At 40.6% G+C, this 18,839-nt stretch overlaps 1 protein-coding gene and 1 pseudogene across 1 annotated transcript; one reads left to right on the top strand and one right to left on the bottom strand.

Moving 5' to 3' along the window:
• Positions 1-2,390: 2,390 nt before the first annotated feature.
• Positions 2,391-9,992, top strand: LOC129351990 (potassium voltage-gated channel subfamily V member 2-like; annotated as a pseudogene).
• A 907-nt stretch (positions 9,993-10,899) lies between these two features.
• Positions 10,900-18,485, bottom strand: LOC129352017 (pumilio homolog 3-like). Its single transcript, XM_055020839.1, is given in 20 exon segments — positions 10,900-11,383; positions 12,142-12,232; positions 12,301-12,373; positions 12,375-12,389; positions 12,937-13,159; positions 13,701-13,843; positions 14,076-14,156; positions 14,246-14,299; positions 14,648-14,746; positions 15,418-15,496; positions 15,583-15,634; positions 15,637-15,685; positions 15,780-15,954; positions 16,053-16,119; positions 16,199-16,292; positions 16,714-16,789; positions 16,872-17,043; positions 17,114-17,272; positions 17,342-17,444; positions 18,462-18,485. Coding segments are annotated over 19 exon segments (1,911 nt in total). The 5' UTR covers positions 17,421-17,444; positions 18,462-18,485; the 3' UTR covers positions 10,900-11,253.
• Positions 18,486-18,839: the final 354 nt, after the last annotated feature.

Below are 18,839 nucleotides of genomic sequence, written 5' to 3'. Positions count from 1 at the left end.
CAAATTTTTCTTATTGTATGTAGCCCACAAGTTACTTTAAATACACCTAATAATAGCAAATGGCAGGTAATTCAATTTACTTCTCTGACTAATACCAATACTATTAAAGTATATTTTAAAAAGTTGGGCCTGATCAAAAGATTCTAAATTCTTGGGAGCCTAAATGTGAATAACAACAAGGGAGTGCACAAAGTGTCAATAAGAAAGAGTAAAATTTAATAATATAAATAATTGTGGATTTGCATGAACAATTGTAACAAAATTGCATGTGTTTTTTTTTAAAAACAGAAAATAAAATAAAAAACAGTCGTTTCAATGTATCAGTCAATTCAGTGTTTTTCCAGTCTCCTCCAATGTGTCAGTCAATTCTCTCAGTATTTCAACGTTAGTGATCAGTCGGGTCACTATCTACCATATCACTGGGTCCTCTGGGATGGGTCTCGCCATCCAAATTCAGAAGAAGTGAGTCTTGAAGTCTCTGGGCACTCCAGGCAAAAAGTGCACCATAAAAGAAAACCTGACCAATGCTCTGATGGTGTCTGATGCTAATGGGGATTTTTTTCCCCCAGTCGCAGCATTTCTCAAAGGAAAACATTTGTCCAGATTTTACAAGCTCTTTCAGGCTCTAATGAAAACAACGGTCAGCTGTGAGTTCTCAACCGCATCTGATGCGTTCTGAGCAGAATCTCAGCACAGTAGTAAAAGGGCAGGACAATCAACCCCATTGGCTGATGCAATATCAGACCACGCCAGCCATTGGCTTCCCAATCCATCAGGAAAACAATCACTAAAGGCCTACTTCACAGCTTTTAAAGATTTTTGGCACTTTTACATATAGTATATATTTCTGAGTAAAACAAAACAAAATATCTTTATTGTTAAAAGGCTGTCCGTTCTGGTACAACTACATTACCCATGGTGCATCTGTGTTTCCTTTGCTTGTTATCGTTGCACATAGCTAGGCTAGTTTTTTGATCTCATGTTCCGGTGTGACTGTTGTAAGGAGTGGGGTCTGCGGGTGACATCCACCATCAATCCCTTTTTATCCTGTTTGTGTAAAACCTGTGTGCGTTCTATATGATGCAAGTGTGCCGTTTCATATACGATACTGGTGTTTATGTCGATTGTTAGCGCAGGAGGTGGGGAAATCCTCGTGTTTGGCTGCCGACGGTACAGAAAATTTATCTGTAATAGTTCAGGTTGTGCTATACTCGGTTTATATATGTTACATATATATTATTGTATTATTATTACGTAAGCGTATTTACCATAACTGTATTTCTGACGTTTTGTCATTAGTGTGCTTACATTTTACCGATGGTATTGTAGTGCCCTCCGGTGGATTTATGTGGTGCTGCAGACCATTCTTTGTCGTATACCTATGTGTAGCTGTTCTTGTTCGCATAGTTATTAATGTACCTTTATTGTTTTTTCTGTTTCAGATAACCACACACACACACACACATACACATACATAAACTCATCTACTGTACCACCTTTCATCCCATATTCATTGATGCTGGTCAGTCTACAATAAACCTTCGAAGCTGCATCTGCGGAGTTGCCTAGTCCTTCTAACCGAGGAAGATTCAATTGATGAGAGATCTGAATTAGTGCCTGTCTGACGCACACAGCGTTCTTACATTTATACTTCCAATCTTGTGAAAAAAAGACATCAAATTAATATCATTCACTTTTCACTTTTGTTTTAACACTGGGTTACACTTGCCAAATACATTTAGTCTAAACTAATCAGAAAACATTTTAGATAAAGAGGAAAGCTGGTGTATGGAATGCTAAATATGCCTATCAAAGTATGGATGTTCACCATTCACATCATAATAAGTTAATGTAACCTAATCATAACTAGATTAGCTTACAGAGCTAACATGTTGTTTTCCACTTATGAAGACTGTAATCTGCTTATTAAAAACATATAGTGTCATGTCCTGAATAACTCCAGCACAACAGGGACAGCACGGTTAAATGTTTCATTGAACAGAAAAAAATTTCAATTATCTTTTCTGAACCAAATCAACACCAGGTCCTCACTGGAAGACAGAAGATAATTAATGGCTGTGAACAGACAACTGGTTATGAGTCTGGATCTTACTTTATGAAGTGGAGGAGGCGATCGAGGGGTGCAGAGCATCCACAGATCTGGAGGTTGGCTGCTTGCTGTTGGGCTGTGTGAATAGTAATTAGTTTGCTTTATAGGTTGCTTGGCTGGAGGAGATGGACAGTTGGACAGACAGGTGAGGACTGCAGGTGAGCCACAGGTAATCTGGGAGCACAGGGAGCAGCCAGGAGAATGAGACACAGATGCTGAAGGAGAAAATCCACAGGACTGGAGAATCAGTGTGGAATCTGAACACTGAGAACCTATGAGGATGGATGAGATCAAAGGTAAGTGAAATCATGTGATAGGACAGCAACCGCAGTAGTACCATGAGTCGAAGTAAATCATCTGGTGTCTGTCTCTGGAAATCCTCTACGTTCTGCTCCTTGATGAGGGAAATAAATGTCACCTGGAAGCTGCACCTGCAGAGGAGAGAGAGGAGAGAGCAGACATCCTGCAAACAGCAAACCGTCTGTGGATGTGAACATTAATCTATCCAGTTTTATTTGCTATGATGGAGTATAAGAAAAAAAAAAATGAGAATAAAGATGTAAACAGAATATAGTCAATATTACAAGAATAAAATGGTATTATGAAAATAAAGTAATAAAACTATGAGAATAATTTCAACATTTTATGAGAAATAGTTATATATAAAAATAGTCAAAATACTTATAATAGTCGTAACATTTTGAGAATAATGTCAAAATAATATAATCATAAGAAAAAATTTATATGACTTTATTCTTGTATTATTTTAACTTTATGAGTTCTCATTATTGATTCTATTCTCATAATTTTGACTTCATTAGGTTTTTATTTTCTTAGTGTGGGCTAATACTCTGTAATCTGAGACATTTAAGTAACTGTATCTTTTGTATTATATTCTGTACTTTTAGAACACTTTTGTAGCTCCATAGAAGCTACAAAAACCCCAAATTTGAACCTTCAACTCTTTGAAGTCGTGCTTAATGACGCCTATAAAGTGTTTAAAGATTTAAGTGTTTAGCTCATGATCTCTGTAAATCCAGCAGATTTTGTGATGACATGTGGGATGAGAGGAAGAGAGAGAGAAACAGATGGAGGATGATAACAGTATTTAAACATGAGCACCCAGATCATCCGAATCGACCGCTCCTCTCTCTGAGCGTTGCGTCTGATCTGAAGGAAATGATTCAGAACAGGATGTTGAAGGTTTCTGTAGGTCTGGTTTACTGGATGTCTGCAGGGATGCGTCCGCTCTGAGCGATGAGCGTGTTGAACCACCTCAGGGCTCGGAGCAGGAGGTCTGTTCTGCAGCTACAAGCCCGGTGGACGGATCCACCAGGTCCAGGAGCCGATCGATCACCTGGACCTGATCAGCTCCTTCATCAAGCCATGGAACTCCATGCAGGTCAGATCATTTAGCTTTTAACTGCTGATTTTTGATTTTCTCTCTTTTCTAAAGCAGGAAAAGCAAAACCTCACATTGGAAGTAAAAATTCTATTAAAATTTCAGGTTTTTGTTTCACAATTTGACTGAAAACAAAGAATTTTGCTGATTTTTTAGTTAGATTTACTGTTGTGGTTATCAGTTGTTTTTTTATTTAAAATTCTTTGTTAATTTAAGTTTTGAATTGCAGAAAAGCCTTATGGCTCAAAATGTTAACTTTTTTCTCATAATTTCTTAGTTTAAAAAGTCAGATTTTCTTCTTCAGTGGCCCTGATTCTCTCCCATATTTATTGATTTATTTAAATGTTTCTTGTTTTTCTTTTTTCTCATGTTTTGAGAAACTCAAAACATTGGCATCTTGAGAGATATTTATAATCAATGAGATAAAGATCAACCAAGTTGCACATGCAGCTGTTTTATTTGTGGTGGAGTTTCTCTTCCTTCCAGAGCGACCAACAGTCCCACAGTATGACTCTGCCACCACCATGCCGGACAGTGAAGGCAGTGCTCTATGTTTGAAAGTTGTACCTTCAGCCTTTATTCTCATTTGACCACAAAACCCAGAAGATATTTGGCTTCCTAGCAGCAACGACCTTCTATGGAATAAGTGAGGGTGGAGCTGAAGTGATTAATCATGATTAATAGACAAATGAAATAATTGTCTATAATTGCTGAAAGAATAACTCAGAGCAGCAATGAAGACAAAACTTTAGAAAAAATATAAACATTTTGCAAATGAAATGGGAAAATAAAACCTTTGTATTTAAATCAATTTTACCCAAAAGAATAATCCGTTAAGCATCTTGTGGTAACCAATTATTTATTAATGAATGGGAAAATGTATCAACAGATCAGATGTTTGAAGGATTTATTAGCTACTGATGCATCCATTGCTACAAGAATGTGCTGATGTTTATCCAATTAATCCTAGACTGAATGATTAATCATTTATTAATCAGGCTAATTGATTAATCACCAGACAAATCAATTAATCGACAGAACAATCTGACTAATCTGATGCCATTTAGTGTTTTACTTGCAGGTATTTAAAGGTTTGTCTAACCTGTGTTGCTCCACTAGTTAATTGGGGTTTACTCATTATTCTAAAAGCTTGAAGGTTTCACTGCAGTTTGTTTTGTTCCTGTTGCCTCCAAGCTGAACGTTGATCCCCATGAATGTTCCCTTATGCAGGACCTGAGCAGAGACATCTACGACCTTATGCCGAGTACGAGCGCGAAGAGGTGGAGGACCGGCTGCCGGTGTCGCCGTCTCACGTTCTGATGTCTCCAACCAAACACCTGACCTCAACATCAACGTTGGAGGAACGGTACTTCCAGAAAATCCTGCAGGAACTCTAAAATTTAGCAAACTATTATTACCATTAATAATATCATTATTATTGCAATAATAGTAATAAGTGTTATTGCTACACCAAGGATCACTTCTACTATTATTGATATATTAATAGTAATAATTGTATTAGTTATTGTTGTTACAAAAACTACAAAAAGTCAAAGTAAAATAAAAATGTAATAATGATGACAAAATAATAGATAAAACATTATTGAAAATAGAATAAAAGACTAGTTATGTAAAACAAAAGTTTTAAAGTATTGTATTACATCACTTTTTTTACTATTATGTTCAAATTAAAGTTCATTTTATTTACATAGCATTCTGTCTATTTTTTATTTCTTTGATTCTTTGATTTATCTTTTAAATCAATCATCTTTTAAATTTTTTCTTCACTTTTAATACTAATGTATAACTTTTATTTCTCATTTATTTGTGTAATCAGTATTTTATTTTGGCACTTCTGTAATCCCATACAGACTTCTACCTGTGCGTATTGCAGTTTTATGGTTCAAAATACTTTGATTTAATGATTGTGACTCAGAAGAGCGCAGTTGTTCCAACATTCCATAAACTTTTTAAACGTCTCCTCCCAGGTTTACCTCCTGCCGTACAGATTAGCCGCCCGCTACCCAAAGACCCGGATCGGACGTTTGGCCACCTACACAGACACAGCAAGAAGCTGGACCTCTGTGATGATTACATCGTCCAGAGCAACGAGTTCTTCTTCGACCGAGACCCAAAAGTTTTCCACAACATCTTCAACTTCTACAGGTCAAATGAAAGACAAAACACTTGTTACAAATCTGCAGAAATGGATAAAGTGTCCAAACATTTTACTGAAGTGAGATTAAAAAACTATTTGGCAAAAATGTTTACTTAATTATGGAGTAACTCATCAAATTATCAATCATTTAATATTTAAAAATTTAGGTCTTTTAAGGACCAAAATGACAGTAATTTATATAAGTAACAACCAAAAGAAGAAGCTGCAGCTGTGTGTCTGTTTCTGGTGAATCTTTGGTCAAAATATGTTTGTTTTTTCATTCAGTGAATAAAAAAAAATCCAGAAATTTTACTTCAGCAAAAGAACAAATATTACAGCGTAGTAAAAATACTTCTAAAGTAAATTTTTTCCAAAAGTTACTGATGTAAACCTAATTGAGTAAATGTAACTATTGTTACTGCCCAACTCTGACAGCCGGTTCTCACCGGTCCAACAGAACCGGGAGTGCTGTGCATTAAGGAGGAGTTGTGTCCGCATCACTTCCTGGAGGAGATCCACTACTGGGGCGTGAGGATCAAATACACGCATCGCTGCTGCCGCATCTCGTTTGAGGAGCGGCAGACGAGCTGACCGAGCAGCTGAAGGTCCAGAAGGAGCTGCTGGCCGAGGTGGGTCCAACAGAACCTCCTCGAACTGCAACAACTGGCAGCAGCTGCACTGTAAAAACTGTAAAAACACGTTACCAAGAATTTTATGGGACATCAGGGATGTTTAATGTGCAAAACACTTGAACAAAGAGAGGAAGTGACACTTTGTTGTCACCTTAAACAGCAGGAAACTTAAAGAACCGTAAAATCAGAGCATGAATAGAATAATGTTCCAGTTATTCGTCTTTATTTCTGCTGCTGATTTTTTCCACTTCAGGTTTTAAGTCAGTAATCTGCTGCCTGACCGAGTCCCATCTGACCCACATGATGCCGTCGTCTTGACAGATGGGCAGCAGAGTAATCTTCTCTTGGCCCAGATTCAGGCAGATGTTTCCCTCGCTGACGGCATCGCTTTGTTTCCCCAGCAGCAGCATTAAAGCACAAAGAAAAGAAAGAAAACCAGAGGAAACACAAACTGCAGATTCAGTTCTATTCATTCACTGAGCCAAAAAAACATTACAACTCTACCTGTTATGATTTAACTGGGATTTAACTATATTTCTTTATGAGGCTGAAAAAAATCAAATTAATCAAAATCAGACCTGATTATAAAAATATCTGAGTTTTGATTTTTACATTTTATATCTAAGAGAATCGGCTTTGTTGATGTTGGCTTGTTGAAGCACAACTAAATATTTTACAGCTTTAAAGATCAACACGTTGAAATCTGAAAAATAATGAATTACTGTGGATGATGGATGGATGGATGGATGGATGGATGGATGGATGGATGGATGGATGGATGGATGGATGGATGGATGGATGGATGGATGGATGGATGGATGAACCAGTTGGATGAAGGCTGGATGAATGGTCGGATGAACGGTTGGATGAACGGTTGGATGAACGGTTGGATGAACGGTTGGATGAACGGTTGGATGAACGGTTGGATGAATGGTTGGATGAACAGTTGGATGAATGGTTGGATGAACCAGTTGGATGAACGGTTGGATGCATGGTTGGATGAACGGTTGGATGAACGGTTGGATGCATGGTTGGATGAACGGTTGGATGAACGGTTGGATGAATGGTTGGATGCATGGTTGGATGAACGGTTGGATGAACGGTTGGATGAACGGTTGGATGAACGGTTGGATGAACGGTTGGATGAACGGTTGGATGCATGGTTGGATGAACGGTTGGATGAACGGTTGGATGAACGGTTGGATGAACGGTTGGATGAACGGTTGGAGATGAACGGTCGGATCCTGACAGAGTAAGTCTCTCCGCCCTGCAGCTGGAGCTGGAGGAAAGCGACTCCATGTTTGATCACATGACCTTTGGCCCGACCCGGAGGAAGATCTGGAACCTGACGGAGAAACCGTTTTCCTCCATCACCGCCAAGCTGATGGGCGTGGCCTCTTCCTTCTTCGTGCTGGTCTCCCTGGTCGCCATGACGCTCAACACCGTGGACGAGATGCAGTACAAACCGGTACCGAAACCCGGAAGGAAACGGTTCTGAACCGGCCCCGTCTCACCTGCGGTTCTGACCCTGCAGACGCCGTCGGGTCAGCCCAGCGGACGGTTCTACGGCGAGGGCGTCGAGACGCTCTGCATCACCTTCTTCACCCTGGAGTACCTTCTGCGGCTGATCTCCACGCCGGACCTGAAGTGCTTCCTGCGCAGCGTCCTGAACACGGTGGACCTGATCGCCATCCTGCCGCACTACCTGCAGATGCTGCTGGAGGGCTTCGAGGACGAGGACGTCCACCGCCACGCCGGGGACATCGAGACTGCGCGCGTGGGCAAGGTAACTCTGCACTGCACGCTGCGCTAATCCGCTAACAGCTGAGCTAATTTTCTTTTAGCGCTTCAGCTAACTTTGAAAACATTTTAAAGCGCTAATTTATGTCTTGTAAACTTGCAGTTACATAAGGTTTGATATAATATAATTAATATGTATAATATATATGATATAATGTATATCATATTTATGGAATAGATATAATTTGAATTGAATCTTTTGCAATAGATTCTGCTGGTAAAACATTTTGACATTTCAATAATTGGTGTAATGTTTTCAAATTATCTTCCACTTTATATCATATTGGTTTAGCATTTTAGCATTAAAATTTAATAAATACAATTTTAGTTTTGCACTTTAGCATTAGCTTCAGATAAATAGCATGTTGGTGTATCAGTTTAGCCTCAGATCTCACAAATTATTGTGTTGGTGTCGTCCTTTTTCTGAATCTTGGATCTTCTGTGTTCTTCCTCCTAAGGTGGGTCAGGTTCTGAGGATCATGCGTCTCATGAGAATCTTCAGGATCCTGAAGCTGGCCCGTCACTCCACTGGGTTGAGAGCGTTTGGGTTCACTCTGAGGCAGTGCTACCAGCAGGTCCGGATCCAAACCACGTGAGGATCGGGCCTGGCTGGTTGTTGATGGTGATAGTTGTTCCGTGTCGCTGCAGGTGGGCTGTCTGCTGCTCTTCATCGCCATGGGCATCTTCATGTTCTCAGCCATGGTGTACAGCGTGGAGCACGACGTCTACAACACCAACTTCACCTCCATGCCTCACGCCTGGTGGTGGGCCGCGGTGAGTCCGCTCTACAAGGCTTTGACTAGACCGCTACATCGCCGCCACAAGCTAGAGCAGAGGGGCTTTACTTCCAGGATGTTTCTGTTGTATGAAGAAGGAAGGACACTAGGAAGAAAGGAATGAAGGAAACCAGGAACAGAGGAAGGAGACAATGAAGGAAGGAAAAATCAAAGAAAGAAAGGAGGACATGAGCAAGATAAGAATAAGAGAGGGAAGGAAATAAGAAATAAAGGACACTTGCAAGAAATAAAGGAATAAGCAAACTAGGACGTGAGGAAGGAGACAACAAAGGAAGGAGCAAGTCAAGAATTAAGGAAAGATGGGAGGGAGGAATTAGGAGACAAAGAAAGAAGTTGTGGAGGAAGGAAGGAAAGAAGGATACTTGGAAGAAATTAACAAGCCAGGAAGGAAAGAAGAAACAGGAACGAATTAATTAAGGGAGCAAGGAAGAAAGGAAGTAAAGGAGGACACCAGAAAGAGCAAAATTAGATAAGGAAGAAATTAAGGGAAGAATGAAATGAAAGTAGCAAGAAAAGAACAATACAAAGAAGGATAGAAATAATGAAAGAAGGAAAAAAACTGGGAAGAGGGAATAAGGAAAGGAGACACCAGGAAGAAAGAAAGGACTCTAGAAGGAGAATGAAGAAATCAAGGAAACTTTGCTCCCTTGGTAAATGAAGTTGTTTTAGAGTTAGGATTAAGACTGTTGATCCAAAAGTAATAATATATAATAAAATACTTGGATAGCTGTAGAAACGTCTCCTAATAGAGAAATAAAAGTAAAGTCTCCTCCTGTCTGCTGGTCCAGGTGAGCATCTCCACGGTGGGATACGGCGACATGCTCCCGGAAACCAACCTGGGCCGCGTCTTCGCCTTCGCCTGCATCTCGTTCGGCGTCATCCTGAACGGATGCCCATCTCCATCCTCTACAACAAGTTCTCCGACTACTACACCAAGCTCAAGTCCCACGAGTTCGCCATGGTCAGCCGGGCGCGAGGGAAGATCCGCTTCATCAAGAGGGCCGCCAAGCGCTTCGCCGACTGCTGCGACGACGTCGCTCAGGCGAAGCCGCCTGGAGGGCGACGGTTGGTGGGCGACACGACGACGGAGTGAATGCGGTTACTAAACGTCAGAACCTGAACCTCCATCCATCAGCTGTACCCGCCTGTCTTTCCCGAGAGAAAACAAACACATGCAAACAACCAAAAAGCAGCAAATTCAGCTTCGTTGCAGCAAATGCATTGAGATGGACTGGGATGGAGCGCCATCAGGTGTTCAGTTTGTAATAACAGAAAACAATGGCGGTCCATTTTCCAGTCATATTGTCACCATGTTACTTATTACTAAATGTTTAGTTTGGAGCTAAATATGTAAACTAAATACTTAGCTCTAAATAAATACTTAGCTTGCTAACAAAATGTTTAGCTTATAGCTAAATAATTAGCCTCTAAACAGCTAATATTTAGCTTGATAAGTACATGTTTAATACAAAGCAAACACCATCAGTTAGCAAGCAAAATATGTAGTCTTGAGGATATTTTGCTTGCTAAATTTAGTTAAATTAGAAAAAAATACTTAAAATATTTAGTTTTTAGTCGAAATATTTAGCTCAGACTAAACACAATTAGCTATAAAAATATTGTTTTTGAAGCTAAGAATTGAGCTTGAGGCTAAACATTTAGCTTGCTAACTAAATATTTAGTTTGAAGCTCTTGTTTCTGGTTGTAGCATTTTAGCTAATAATCTCTAATATATAATTTTTCTACACAATTTTTAAAGAAACTTCACTGTGGATTTGCGGCACATGTTTCTGCCGAGGTCAGCATTTGAATATGGAATCTGCAAAAACCAAAAGGAGGAAATTCAAAACTGTGCCATAAATGTTTTTAAATATATTCAGTCATTTGTTGTGTTTGTTCAACCCTGAGAAATCAACATGTTTTTACACAAGCAAGTGAGGATGAGATGTAAAATATGTAATCATTAATAATAATAATACACTCTGAACACAGAATATTTCAATAATCTTTATTTTCTTCTCAGTTAATAACATTTATCACAATATTTCACAAACAAAAGAGACTGAATCAGTCCACAAACTAGTGTGTGCTGACTTTGTTATCGCTGAAAGGTTTGATGCTCCACTTTGATGTTTTCCAAACCCCACAAAAAAAGTGAATTTGTGTCATTTTTATCCGACATCCTTTAAATCAGTGACGCAGATCAGGATTAATGGCTGAAATCTCCAAAATGTTCCAGACTTTGTCCACTTCTCACGTCGTCCTCGATGTCTTGGACGTTTCATGGTCCAAACGAAGCGACGTTTGAACATCTGCAGTCCGTTTGTACGAAAACAAAATCTGCAGAAATCCGTCTACTTGTTGAGATTTTGCAGCAGGATTTCGGCTCCTTTATGGTTCTTGATTCTCTGGAGCTCCGGTGTGATGGCTCTGAGCGCCGCCTTCACCTCAGCAGCCACTGAACTGTCACAGCTGTTCACAAGGCTGAACAAAGAAAACAAACGTCAACACAAAACTCCTGCAACACATTAAAAAGTCCTAAATTAAGAACCGTAGGAGCAACACCTATATCAGCTGTTTGTGAGCATAAAGTCTCTTATGATAGTCACACATTCCAGATGTTCTCCATCATCCCTTCTGTAAGTTTTGCAAAGATACGGAGCTTCAGCTGATTGTTTTTAACTTTTCTTGTTGTCTTTGGTAAAATGTGAGGCTCACACATCGCTCACCTGCCTGGTGACAGGTGTGAGGAACTTAGTGAGGTTGATTTTTTTCCTTTTTATAAGTTATATGCGGTTATAGCCGATGGACGGATTATTCAACAATAAAACCACTTGAAAAAACATTTTTATGCCTGAATTAACATCAAATTGTACAGAAAATAAAATACTTCTCCCACTTTTGCTGTCAGTCAGATTTTGAATTAGTGATTATTGATTTGAACATTAAACACATAATTAGTGTGAATTGAACCAGATGTACCTGAATGAGCATGGTTCCCATGGTAACCCACTAACAGCTGAACCTGACCAGCTGATTGAGCTTCAATCCCAGATGTTTTGTTTCTGTTTCAAGTATTTTTTTATAGGTTTGAGGCGTTAAAGGTAAAATGTGTCAAAATGTAAATGTCAGATTTAAAAGACAAACCATTTGTTTTCTAAATAAAAACTAATTTTATAGACAGATGTTGTTCAAATTGAGCGTAAACCAGCAAAGCTGAGCATGAAGAAGCAGCAGCTGACCTGCAGAGCACCATGGCTCCCCGGTTGACCTTGACCCAGGTCTTCATGGTCTCCGTCCCGACCGTGTCCACCAGGATCCTGCCGAAGCGCTCTGTGGGGACAGAGACGTCAGAGAGGACAGAGAGGTCAGAGAGGACAGAGACGTTCTGCGGGTCTTACCCTCCCTGCCGTTCTTTTCCAACATGGCGTCCTGCTCTATGAGCCACTTCAGCACCAGGTGTCCTGCTGGGTGTTTCGGCCAAGTGGAGCTGCAGCAACAAACAGAACAAACTATTCAGACTCCATGTTTTTGGTTTTATTATCCATTTTGCTTACAATAATAATAAACCGACTGAGTAATTAGTTAATTTTAAAACCAATTTTCCAGTTTTGATCTTTTGACCTTTCAGGTTTTTAATCAACCTCATCTCCATGGAAACGCTGCTTTCAGCATATTTTTGTATAAACATTATAAAGTTCACCAGACTTTCAGAAACTCTGACATGTTCCAGGTTAGGAAGGAAGGACAGATTAAGGATGCTAGAGAAAAAAGAAGGAAGGAAGATTACTTCTTTCCTCCTAGAGGAAGGACATTGCAAAGGAAGGGAGGAAATAAGTAAGAAGGAAAGGAAGGGAGGAAAAGGAGCATACTAGGAAGGAAGAAATGAGAACAGAAAGCAAAGAAAGATACAAGAGAGGATGGAATAAAGGAAGGACAAAGGAAGGAAAGAAACAAGGACTTAAGGAAGTAAATAAAGGAAGGGAGGACAGTTTCAACGTGAAAGATGTGGAGACTTCCTGTCCGGTTCCCCTCACCTGTCCCTTGTCTCCTCCCGGTACCAGCTCCTGATTGGCCAGCTGGGCCACGGCCGTCATGGCGGGCCGCAGGTCGCCGCACGCCGACGCCAAAATGTCTCTGACGCTGACGCAGGCCGCCTTGCTCGTTACCATGGCGGCGACGTTCAGAAGGAGATGATCCAAAAGCGCCGGGGAGGCGGCCTCCAGCAGCTCCCGCCGCCGGGTCGCCATGTCCTTTTTACTGAGCAGAACCAGAGGCAGAGGTCACATAGAGGTCATCTAGAGGTCACCGAACTGGATCGACTTTTAATGTTTGACTAAAAACAGAACTCTACTTCCTGTCTGAAGGATTAGAGGCTTTTATTGTGAAGGTTTTAGAGGAAATTTGTGAAGCCGAGCTGAAAAGTCCAAAAACTCTAAAGTCAAACATCCCATAATATTCCCAACATTCATTTTGTGTTTATTTTTATTCAACCTGAATTTAAAGAGCAGAGGAGGAAGGAGCAAAGGAAGGAAAGGAGATGAGAGAATGAAGAAGGAAAGGAAAGATGGAAAATAAAGGACAAAAGAAGGAAAGAAAAGAAGGACCCAAAGAAATGAATGAACCAGAGAAGGAAAGGAAAGAAGGACAGAAAGGAGGAAAAGAAGAAAATAAAGGTAGAAGCTGACTAAAAGTAGAATGACTGAGATGGGATCACGTTGGTTTAATCTCACTAAAGATTTATTACATTTCAGAGCCAATCAGAAGCTTTTATTGTGACATGAAAGGAAGTGTTCGCTACCTGTGTGCGTTGCCGTCTCCTTGCTCCAGCTGCTTGACGACGTCCGGCAGCATGTGGGTGGGATCTCTGGGGCTCAGCAGGTAGAGCAGAACCTTCTTGCCGTGTTTGTTTCCGAGGACCTCCGGCAGGGCGGACAGCAGCTCCTGCAGAGCAGAGCAACGATTCAGTTCCTCCAGGAGGACAAACCCGTTTACAACGGCTGACTAACGTTTACAACGGCTGACTAACGTTTGATTCTACTGGACAAAATGTAGAAACAACAGATTCTTACTGTTTATTCTGTTAGTATTATTTTGTAAAGTCAAATTTTGTTTTCTTGGCTTTTTTGTAATTTTAACCAAAATAAAGTGAAACTAAATGTGAACCGGGTCGTACCGACAGAACCGCCTGCTTGGCCAGCTTGGTGTCATCCACGCAGTCGAATATCGCCAGGAGAACCATGTGACCAAACTCCCCCTGCAGGACGAAGAGTCCATCATCATCATCATCATCATCATCATCAGCTGATGGTTTGATTGGGCTACCAGCAGCAACGATGAACTCACCGTGGCGAACTTCACCATGTAGGTCTTCATGGTTTTTATAATGACTTTTCTGTCCTGAAAAACAGAGAAAATCTTTGAAGCTGCAGTTTGTAGCTGGATGATTGGCGCTGTCAATCAACCTCATGTACGTGTTGCTAAATGTGTTAATGTAAAAACAACTCAGTTTTACAGGAAAACAGTTTATCTGCCTTTATCATTAGCATTCACAACAGGTTATGCTAGCTAGTTATACCTGGCTCTGATTGGCTGTTTCTAGTTCCAGCTGAGTGGTTACCATGGAGATTAAAGGATTTCTCAAACATGTATGAAATGCAGATATATTGTGAATCCCAAATGATAATAATAATAATAACGGTATAAATGGACTGAGTTTCTCTAACAGTGTTGGACATCTGAACCCACCTTCGCCGTGCCGTGCCACAGGCAGTGCATGGCGACCCGGGCGCCGTCGTGAGTGTGAGCCATGTAGACCACGGCCTCCCTGATGGACTCGATCATCTCCTGCTCAGAGTCACAGCAGGCAGAACACGAGAGATTACATGCAACATCATGCAAACATCTGAATACACTGGAAATAAGACAAAACCAACTTACAACTAACTGTTCAGTAAGATATGGGGGCTTGTTTAAAGAGAATAATTTCTTAAAGGTGACCGATTTGCACAAATCTTTCTTCAATAATAAAATTTTAGTTGCTTCGTTCTGCTTATTTTCATCCTTTCAGAATAATCTGTTTTCCATCTTCTGTCACTTTAAATCCAAATAAAGTCACAAGAGCTTTTATTTCACTTGCAACCACACATCTTTGATTAGCAGAAGTGGAGCCTCCTGTTTTAAGCACTTGGGATAATGGTTGTAGAAACAGCAGAGAGAAACTAGAAGTTCAAAAACATGCAAAACGTGAGTCTAGCATAATAAGTCACCTTGATTATTAATGACAAAGTTCTAATTCTTATACTTATTTCACTTGAAACAATATATTTTTTAATGTTATGAGTGAAATAATATGCTAGTGGAACTAGCAGTTTATATTGACTTGAAATAAGTTCCTATGTCTTGATGACAAGCTATTTGTAATTAATCTTGTCTCATTTAAAATGTACTAAAATATTTGCTTTAGAAATTACACCAAAACTATGTTTATGTTTCGACAGGAAGATGGCGGCGCTCACCGATCTTTGCTTTTCAGGTGCAAACTGGAAGAAATCCAGAAAGACTTTATGGACCACAGAATGCCTGATGACCTGTTCTCTGTTGGAGAGACGCAGAAACAGTCAGCCATTTTCTAACCAATAACTAAAATTTAATGCATTGTCTTTTAGTGCATTTGCTTTTACTTCTGCGCCAGCGGCACGATGACCTGCTTGGTCTCCTCCATGATGTTCTCCGCTTCTCCGGGTTCGCCGCCAACACCTTCTCGATGGTGTTGAGCTCAAACGACTGGAAAACGAGCAGCGAGGATCGGTTAGCTCACCGCTGACCGCCAGGTGTGTGTGTGTGTGTGTGTGTGTGTGTGTGTGTGTGTGTGTGTGACCTTGCAGATGGCGTAGGTGTTCCCGTACAGCTCGCCGGTGATCATCAGCCTCTGAGCGAGCATGGCCTTGTCGTTGTAGGCGTACTCGACGATGGTGGAGGCGGTGGCGTGGCGCAGCATCTTGCGAATCTGACCGCTGAACAACTGGATGACGGCGGCCACCATCTCCTTGTTCCTGAGCGGGAAGGAGAACCAGAAGAAGAAGTAGTTTGACTTTTGGGGGTTTTAATTCAGTTGGAACGGGGGAGAACACAACGGTCAAATCTGACTCACCCGTACATCAGCAGCTTCTTCACCACATGTTTCCCGTACGGCGACTTGGACATGTCGAGGATGCTGTCTGCAGAGGACGGTGGATCGGTTATTTTATTTCATTTTATTTTACTTTAGAGCTGCAGCGGGTCAGAACCGGCGCCTACCTTTCAGCTCCTCAAACACCTGAAATCGCTGCTTCTGGTTGCCAAACTGGATGAAACTCTGCAGGACTCGGACAGAGTCGTGGGCGAACGCCATCTGCAGGCAGAGGAGCGCCATCGCATCAGAACAAAAGAGAGAAATCTGATTCTGAGCTGCAGCGTTAGCATGCTCATCCCTCAGGTCGTACGTCTCCATATTTTCCATCAGCCACTTGAGTTTCAAAATGACAGTTATTTTTCAAGATGGCCGCCGTTTTTGACCCTTTCAAAGTAGTTATCGCCATAAAATGTGACCTGTTTTCATGACCTTAATAAACTTTGTCACATCATGTGTTTACAGTTTTGATCACCTGAGTCGTAAAACTTTAATGCAACAAAATATGAAGCAAAATCAGAAACTGCTGTTTGTGAGTCTGGCATGTCGTCAACTGGAAAGAGATGAATTTGTGTCACATAAATTTTGCAGTAATTTTAGTGATTATCTTCCATTAATTTAATTTTTTCTTCAAACAACCAACCTGCTTTATCTTCCCACGGATGAGTCCATGAAGCTCCTTCATCAGCTTCGACTTCTGCTCTGTGTCACATTTCTTCCTGTTGACCCAAATGACAGCCATCAGTTGGAATCAGAAGAAAACCCAGCTGACCTTTGACCTCCACTCTGAGAACACCATACCTCCGGAGATTCCCCCATAATTCCTTGCAGCGGCTGATGATGTCAAACATCTCTTTCCTCTCCAACTGCTGCCGGTTGTTCTTCAGCTCCCTCTTCTTCTGCAGCCGCTTCTTCTGCTCTTCTTCTGCGGTCGGCGGCTTCTTGCCGCTCTTCTGCCTCTTCGCCGGCGGACCTGATCACAGACGCAAACACGACTCAAACGCTGTCGCCAACAAAAACAAAACACAAGGATGTAAACTCACCGCCGCCCCCTGCTGGCTGTTTCCTCTTCCCAGTTTTAGAGAAACCTGTTTTTTTGCCATCGTTTGGTTTTCCTGGTCTGCTCTTCTTCTCCGTGTTCTTGTACGGCTTGAAGGGTTTTTTCACTCCAGGTTTCCCTCCGAATTTGGTCCCCGCCGAGTCTGGAACGAGTCCACAAGCTGAAGCCCGAGTTTAGGGTGTAACTCCTGTTAATATGACACACGTCTCACCTTTTCCTTTTCCTTTTCCTTTGTATGACAGTTTTCGTCCAGGCTGGGAGGAGAACAGTTTTTGGGGTTTGGCTTCCATGGTGATGCGGGATCCCAGGAAATACTGAGAGGAAAACAGGAACAAAACTCACCTGCTCATCAGGTAAACACATTTTACCTGATGAGTGGAACAGGAACAGCTGACAGAAGGAATGCTTCACTGGTTCGGGTTTAATTAGCCTGTTAGCTTAAGGACAGAATCAGTAAATCTATGCTGGATTCCAGGAAGGTTTCAGTTTTACAGCAGATCCCAGTTTAGGGCGCTTTTAAATTGATTCAAATTATATCTTTTTTTCTGTTCCAAGAAATGAAACAGACATTTAAAATGCTTAATTTAAAGAGTTTTCAGTTGATTTTAAGATAATTCTTTAAATTAAAAACACAAAGTCATTTTGATGGACGAGAAATTATTAGATGGATGGATAATCTATGCTAACAACTGATAGCGTAATCTGGTCATGTTACTGTGGGATACTGAATAATAAAATGCACATATTGTCTCTGATGAAACTGAGCTGTAAGCATCTCGCGACAGTCATGAAACTATCATAAATCATCAGTCTTCGGTCAGAGGACTCTTCGGATTAGTTGTAATACTGACTGCTACAGGAGAGCCTTCCTGCCCAAAGCATCACCATTCAAATACTTAGATGCCATGAATCACTTCCACATTTAATTTCCTTTCGTGATAAATAAAGTATATTTGGATACAATATTTAGATGAAAATCCTCAACATGCAGGGTTTATTCCCATCGCAGCAGGAGGAGGTTTCTGTCTGAACAGAAAATATTAACCTCTTTAAATATCCACAATATAAGTTTGGATATTTATCAACAAATGACATTAAGTAAGTAGTAGAGACACAAAATAAAATATGGGAGTTTGTGTTGTAACATAGAACTGAGTCATTGTTTGAGGAATCCATCGGTAAACAGCAACACTTTGAATAAAACCGCGTCCTGTGACCAGATTCTGCTCTTTCTGTCGCTTTATAGTCATAAATGTGAACATAGATAATAATTTGTGACATATTAAAACTGAAAGTAACAAATTATTTCACATTTTCAATGAATAACTTACAGTTCAGCTGTAAGACGTTGTTTCAACTCAGTCCCATGCGTCTGTTGTCGTTCCGGTTTACGACAAGCCGTAAGTCATCTGTCGCTGTCGCAAAATATGTCTACCTTCATAAAAAGTGCGTTTGAAGCTCCGTTTCTACTTTTATCGTTTTTTTCGCTTTATTATTGCAAAATGCGCATAGATACGGTTAAAATGATGAATCCCAGCTCTTCCTCCCGGTCCTGCATCTTTATTTCTATCGGTACGAAAGAATCAGACTGAGTTATTTTTGGTTAAAGGTGAGAATTAAAACCATAATATTTATGCATTGTGTTAAGAATTTTTTTAAGTGTAATATTAGTTTATTTTATTCTATTTATTTTATTCTATTAATTATAG

The sequence above is a fragment of the Poeciliopsis prolifica genome, unplaced genomic scaffold, assembly GCF_027474105.1.
Source record: "Poeciliopsis prolifica strain line A6 unplaced genomic scaffold, Auburn_PproV2 SCAFFOLD071, whole genome shotgun sequence".
Lineage (NCBI taxonomy): Eukaryota > Metazoa > Chordata > Actinopteri > Cyprinodontiformes > Poeciliidae > Poeciliopsis > Poeciliopsis prolifica.
This window is presented reverse-complemented; position numbering and strand designations above follow the sequence as displayed.